Source organism: Spea bombifrons, chromosome 8, assembly GCF_027358695.1.
Source record: "Spea bombifrons isolate aSpeBom1 chromosome 8, aSpeBom1.2.pri, whole genome shotgun sequence".
NCBI lineage: Eukaryota > Metazoa > Chordata > Amphibia > Anura > Pelobatidae > Spea > Spea bombifrons.
The window spans coordinates 34,340,508-34,347,852 of record NC_071094.1 but is presented as its reverse complement, the minus strand read 5'-3'; the positions used below and the strand labels follow the sequence as shown (position 1 = coordinate 34,347,852).

General features: G+C 42.9%; 1 protein-coding gene across 1 annotated transcript in view; it reads left to right on the top strand.

Moving 5' to 3' along the window:
* Window positions 1-827: 827 nt before the first annotated feature.
* Window positions 828-7,345, top strand: part of WDR44 (WD repeat domain 44) — a 31,942-nt gene continuing 25,424 nt past the window's right edge. Inside the window, exon 1 of the mRNA XM_053473089.1 lies at window positions 828-1,118. Coding sequence (XP_053329064.1) covers window positions 1,045-1,118 — 74 coding nt within the window. The 5' untranslated portion in view covers window positions 828-1,044. The remainder of the gene's footprint in view (window positions 1,119-7,345) is intronic.

Here is a 7,345-nt window from a genome sequence, read left to right as displayed (position 1 = left end):
TGAACCCAAACCAGTTTGGTCATTATTTCTTATGGCTGGGGTAGGGTTGCCACCTGGCCAGTATTTCACCAGCACAGCCGGTATTTAGAGCACCCTGCTGGTATCGGTATATTAAAAATACTGGACATGCAATGGCCGGTATTTTTTGCAGGGCAGATCGGCAGTGCTCTAATGGGCGCTCCCCCTCCTGCCTCTGTCTTTAACGCAGCACTACATGGCGCGACAGCGTGATTATTACTTGTGTAAGAGACAGGGCCCTAAATAAATCTTTCTGCTCAGCATCAGCACCTCAAAACTAGAGCTGCCACTGAACGTACATACCGTGTTATATAACCTAACGTAATTGACATATTAGCGGGCACAACAAGACACATTGCTACGCATGCACCGGAATACAACCTTCTCATTTACACCTCAGTAAGCATTTGTATATTAACACCGCGCTGACTAGCAGTCCGTTACTGCTGAATGAACAGATGGAAAAGTATTTGTATTCGTGTATAGAAAAAGCCCATAAGTATGTCCTCTGCTACTCGTGTGGGAAATTGGTGCTAGAACACTGTGGCGCGTCACTGCTTTTATAAGACTACAACTCCCATACTGCCTTGCAAACAACAGTAGCAGGGCATTACGGGAGCAGTAGGTCTACAAAAGCTAGAACATTATGATGTTAGTGGTGACTAAAATGAGGCGACCAGTCCATTTTAACCCTTTAGCCACTCTTCCGCCTGTGAGCCTCCGCCCTCCCCGTGACGTGGCAGCCGCCCTCCTTCCTGCTCAGTGCGCGTGTTCGCTCCCCCTTGCGTTACAGTCACTTCACTCCCCCGCCCTGCTGTCAGTGTCAATGCTCGCTGTAATCTCGCGAGATCGTGCCAGTGTTTGTGTGTGAGGAGACCGGGCCCTCCTCCTGCTATCTGGCTCGGCCTGTCAGCGAGAGCACTTTGCCTGCATGCTGGGCTGGCCCGCGGCCCCGGGGAGCAGCGCCCACTCAGGCCACTCAGCGCGCACCGTGACCTGCTACAGCTGCCGGGGACGGGAGCCCCCATGGCGTCCGACAGCGACACCGAGGAGTTCTTCGATGCCCCCGAGGATGTGAACCTTTCCGCCTCCCCAGTGGTGTAAGTGTCACAGCTGGGCTCTGTAGTTACCCGGTCTGCCGGGCAGGGTGCCCTCCACCTGTGAGAAGACCTCATATATAGTGGGGAGTGTAAACCAGAAGTCCACAGCTGGAGGGTGCAGATTAACCAACACTGCTCACACTATCCGTTCCTACCCCACCTCGCCTCCAATCAGTGTATTCCCTAAACCTGTTCCCTCCCCTTCTCCAGCATCCTTTCCTAGTTACTTTATCTCCTACTGCTGCCGAATTATTATTTATTGCTTTATATAGCGCCATCATATTCTGTAGTGCTGTACAATGGGTAGATGACACATAATAAGCAATATATAACATAACAACTATATAACATAACAACAAATATAACATAACAGGTGAGGAGGGTCCGGCTCAGGCCAGGTTACAATCGGATCCCCGTGTAATGCTTTTCACCCCATCCTCCCTGTTACTTTCCTCTCCTTTTTCACTCTGCTGCCTCTCCCTCCGTTCCTCTATATAATTAGTGTATAGCACCTTCCTCCTCCAGGTCCGCGCATACTCCGCATTCTCTCATTACATACATGTCACCCCCACTAGGCACCCACTCGCTCTCTTCATCATGTCAGCACACGATCCTGCCTGTCAGCGGCGTTGTCTCTGTAATTAGGCTCCCCTGTCTTTTGTGTGCTTGGCATTCTGCTCATTTCCCCGTTCCGTCTCTTCCTATTCTCTGCATCTTATCGGTTTTCGGGTGATCGTGCCCATCATTCATCATTGCCTTCATTTTGTCTTGGTTTTAATTTTTGTCACACCTTTTCCAGCGTGTTCATCTGTACTCCCATTCCGTTTCCTTCCCCATATATACTACATTGCGGGACCCCTTCTGTTCTTACGCTTCCCGTAGCTTTATTAGTCCTTATGCGGGGAACAGACGTTTGCAAGCCCAGTACCTGGATGTAAAGCCCCCACCTTTATTTCCAGACTCTTTTTGTTGGTGTTTCGCGGTGTGTGACACACAATATGGTGTTTAAACTTTCCATAAGTCGCCGTTGTCATGGTGCTCACAGCTCGGTGGGATGGTTGCCGTAGATATGAGCGTTGCTGAGATAAATATTATTTGGTTCTTTCGCTTTTTTTTTTTTACGATTTGGACAGCTCCTGGATGGTTTCTGCTTTCGGTGGCTGCTGTCTGTGGCAGGCATTAAATATGGAAACAGAAGGGAGCCAGTGCTGTATCTATACACATTTCTATAGAAATCTATGCGCAGATTTCTGTATAATATCCAAATGACTCTAAAAGTAAAATTCTGCTTCCTAGTCTGATGGGGCATACAGCAGGTTGCTCATCTCGCTAGCAGTGCACGGCCCGTACAGCTGGCTGCTCCTGTTAACAGATCTGCGGACCCTTTCGTATTTTTCTTACTCGCATGTCTGAAAGGCTTCTGTGCCAGCGGCCTAAACACGATAGTCCTGCGGGACGGAATAACTGGAAACCTATATAAAGGCCGCCGTGATTTTGTGATGTTGGATGCCGCTAATAGGTAGATATTATAATCTGTCACAGATGAAGATGAGGAAGCTTTGTGTTCGGTCAGTTACTCTTGGTTTGTTTCTAATTATTGTCTTAGATTCTTTTTTTTCGTTTTGCTTTAGAGCTGAATTTCTGATTAAAGCTGCTGTTCCGCCTATTCTAAACGCAGAGCCCACACACCATTCCTATTGCTGCCGAGCGTCCAAATTCTTCCCAGAAATAATTCTTTAATTGTTTAATTATTGGTTATTAATATTGTCTTATTCATAATTTTTGCTAGTGGTGCTTCACTTCCATGTGGCACAAAAGTAGTCGCTGATCGCTTGTTGCCATAGAAACAAAAAAACTTAAATAGCCATGTTCTTCTTAAACCATGAGAAAAAACAAAATGCAATGAAACAGCTGCTAAGGTTTATTTGCAGAACATGCTAGAGAATGTAATTAATATTTTCTGAAAATGCAACAGCATCCTTAAAAGGAATGTCGGTAATGTGCTTTTTGTTTGTATTAATCTGCCATCTTTTCAGAGGAACTGGGAGTAAATAACGTATCGACCCTCATAGTTTGGTGCTGTTTTAAAGAAAAAAAAATATTTTTAAAGAAAATAAACACGAGTGGAATGTTAAAACAGTAGTTATCTAATGAACAGGGACAAATGTATTATTCCGGTCCTTTCCACAGGAGTGTTAAAGTATTCTTATATGTAAGATACTACTTTTTTATTTATATTAAAGCTACTTTTTTTTTTTTTTTTTTTTACTTTCTCCTCCGGTCTTTTCTGTTACACCGGTACAAAGGAGAAACTCCATTCCCCAGAAGGGGCTCTATGGGCTTCCCAACAGAGGAACCTATTGAAGAATCCACTTTAATGAATTTAAGTATTATTTAATTTAATTTCCGCACATATTGTGGTGTCGTTTGTAAATTTTGCGCAGCACTTTATTTCTTTGTTTTATGTATTATCTTTTACACACTTGTGGTCAGTGTGTTGGTTCTGCAGCACCAAGGTATTATACTTGTTTAAGTTGTGTCATTACACCAGATATCTGGCATTTTTATTTCTTTTCTTTTCAATAAATGTATTTTAACATTTCTATATCTATTATGCATTTAGTCAGCATAGGTTATATACAAACAGAAATTTGGAAAACCAATAGCTATTTTAAGCCCCCCTTAATTCATAATGTATCTAATTTCTACATGTGCCCCCCCCCCGACTTACCAATGCATCCTGAGACTTGTCCCTGTGCTCCAGCCACCCAGGTATCTATTGAGGGCAGCCGGTGGAGGTCTGCACGATGCACGCAGACAACCTCTGCTGCTGTCCGGCACGTCCGCCAGGGGTTCTATGATGGAGTACCGGAAGGTCAGGTCACGCCGGCAGCAGCGGAGGTTGTCTACACGCATCACGCAGGCATCCACGGCTGCCAGAGAGGAGGATCCAGGTCTCCTGCAGAGCTGCGGGGGATCTGGATCCTAACCTGCTGTTTGCCCGCAGCAGGGCTGGATGAAAAAGAAAAGAAAACATCTGCCCACCACTGCATGTCCCGACACAGGTGATATGAATTGTGCATCCCTGTGCTAAACCCCGATTATAAGCCGCACTTTAAAGACATAAATTAGGGATGAAATGTGCGGCCTATAATTGGGCCAATACGGTATTTGGATGCTGAAGCTTATGGTTGGTTGCACCATCTGCTGGAACCCCCATCTTTTTTCTGTCAATGCTCGGTTTGCTTTAATGCTCTCTTTACCTGTAATGCAGTGTTTGTTGCTTGTTTTGGGCGCCTGTGTGGTTAATTTATAGCTGCCTTAAACTTAGAACTTATTATTTTAGTGCTGAGAGCTCTAAAGCTGCATTTTTAAAGCTCTAGTGCATCAATGATTTACAGTTGGCGATGTGGGTTATCTCCGCTCAGACATGACTGGACAGATACAGATATTTAGGAGCCAGAGTATAATTCCATAGCGGTCGATATTGCCAATGTTCACTAAATGGAGAGTTGTGGCTTAACTATTCATTATGAAGGTCCGGAATGAGCTGGCCCTTTATAATGTATAATTCAGTAGATGAGGAGATTGATTTAATTATACATTATACAGGACCAGCCAGGATCACAGGGTTGAAGCTTCATAATGTATAGTGAAGTCAAGGAGCTGAAACATAAATTTCCTACTAACTACCTCCTTAGTGAATAAACCCAGTGTCGGATGCCATGAGTAATACCTGGCGTTCTGGATTTGGCCAGCCTTGGTCTCGTGTGACGTGTGCTTTGGGATAACATGTATGAATAAAGACATGCTGCATGTTCTCTCTGTTTAGTGTCACTGCTGTGGCAGGAGGAGGATATAGATGTTGCAGACCAGCACAACACGTGATGATCGTTTATTGTTTCCCACACTAGTTTAAGTATTATATGAGCGCCACGTAATTTAAATGTTTGTGAGTGCCGTATAATGCCCGACTGGCAAACGTCGGGCCGTCGGGGCCAAAAACAGACCAGTATTTAGGTAAATCCTTGCTTTGAGCTCCAGTGATCATCAAGCAGTGCGGTTTAGTATAAGGAGAGAGGTCAGTTAAAACCAAGAGTTATGGCTTTGGAAACTTTTGGGGGATTTTTCTAAAATGGAGAGCAGGCGAGAGAGTTTGGATATCTTTAGATGGAACCCAGCGGAGATGGAGCTTCTTAAGAGATGTCCTGCTAAAGGCAGCAGAGCATTGCATTAACCTTGTTATCAAGAGTAAAAGACACAGGGAGCCGCTGTTTGTGCTCCGCAGATGTGGAAAACATATTGAATGAGAAGAAGCAAGCTTTTAAGAAATACAGAATGAGGTAGATGGGAGCAAGATCCACCAAAGCACACGCTAAGGAGAAAATTGCCTGGTTAACAGAAAAGGGTGATACAAAGGTTTTTAGGTATAAAAGTGAGAGAAGAAAACATAAACCAGTAATAATGAAACTAAAGATAAATGGAAAGGAATTGTATAAATGAGGATAAAGATCTAGCTGACTGCCTAAATAAATACTTCTGTGTTTACAGAGGAAAGTGAGTTACCCGTGTTAGCCGAGAGAAATAAGGTGACATGTAAAACAGGCGTGTTTACAGAGAAAGAAGTTCTACTTGAACTCTCAAAAGTAAAAACGGACAAACCTATGGGACCTGAAGGGATACACCCAAGATTATTAAGAGCTTCGACGTGTCCTGGCAAAACAGCTAGCAGATCTGGAAGTTGGCAACCGTAGTACCAGGGTAGACATTCTTGGTGGGACAACTCAAATGTCAAATGATTTAAGTAAGTTAGAAGAATGGTCGAGTGTGGCAGCTGCAGTTTAATGTTGATAAATGTAAAATAATGCACTTGGGATGTAAAAATCCCAAGGCAGAATATAGCATTGGGGACACTGTTCTGTCAGTGATGCTTATTATTGCATTGTCTAATGACGTAAAGGTAAGCAGAATAGAGTAAAATATTTTAATATGTATAGCTTGAAGGAAAGAAGAGAGGGGGGATGCAAAAGAAAAATTTAAATACTTAAAGGATTTAAACAAAGTACAAGAGGCGAGCTTATTTGAAAGGAGGAGCAATGTTGGAACCAGAGGTCATGGTCTAAAACTAGAGGGTCAGAGGCTTAGATGTAACTTAAGGAAGTACGACTTTACTGAGAGGGTAGTAACTAAATGGAACAGTCTCCCAGCAGACAGTTGTGCAGGCTAATATAGTGAAGGGATATAAACAGGTATGGTATAGTCATGAAGCTTTCTTCGCTGTAGGAGCTGACCAAAGATTTATAGGGATTGTAACCCCTTACATCAGGAAAAAATGGCAGACTGGATGGGCTGAATGGTTCTTATCTGCTTTCAGATTCATCTGTTTCTGCATTGTGTAGATCAATAAAATATAACAATGGTTACAAATCAATGGGCTTGTTTAGTCTGGTTGTATTCTGGGAGATTCTGCAGTTATTTTTTAAATAGAAGCCAGAACGCGTGTAACTGTTGACTGCCCCTGTTCTGAACTTTCCTCCCTTCTCCCCATACTCTTCTTACCAGAAACAATCATCTGCCAACTGTTTTTTATCTAAAGGAGAGACCTCTGAACACCTGAAAACTCTCCATCTTTTTTTTGTAAAAAGGTATACCTACGATTTAAGACTCCATCCTCTCTTGGGCCAATAAGGCTTATATCCATTTGTTTTTTTATATCAATTTATTAATGTTTCTTGTGGGAAAATGGCTCCATAATGGGACATAATGTGGGTTGGTATGATTGACTCACACAGTGTCAAGTTTGTTTGCTTAACTTTGTCATTTTAAAATAACTTGCATACCTGTCCTCTTGGTTTTCATTAATTTCCTATCAATGTAGCCATTTATTTAACTGCATTACATATATTGTGTGCTGTGTTGCACAAGAATGTTCTGTCTTTATGTACATATACACCTGTCCAGCCTCCAAAATGAAAATAACTGATCCCTAAAATGTAGGGATGGTTAGCAGATATCCATCCAATTATATAACGTTGGTGGTACCACTATATACACTGCCTTTAATGCAAGGTCTTTCCCAGCTCATCGTGTTAGCTTCCGAATCACTTTCCATCATTTAGAGTTAAGATCTCTTGAGGTTTAGCAGCTCAATAATGAGTCTCTTGGCTTGAGGTTTACAAATGTTTGTTTTAACCTCAGACTGATGAAGAGGCACCTTCATTAAAGTT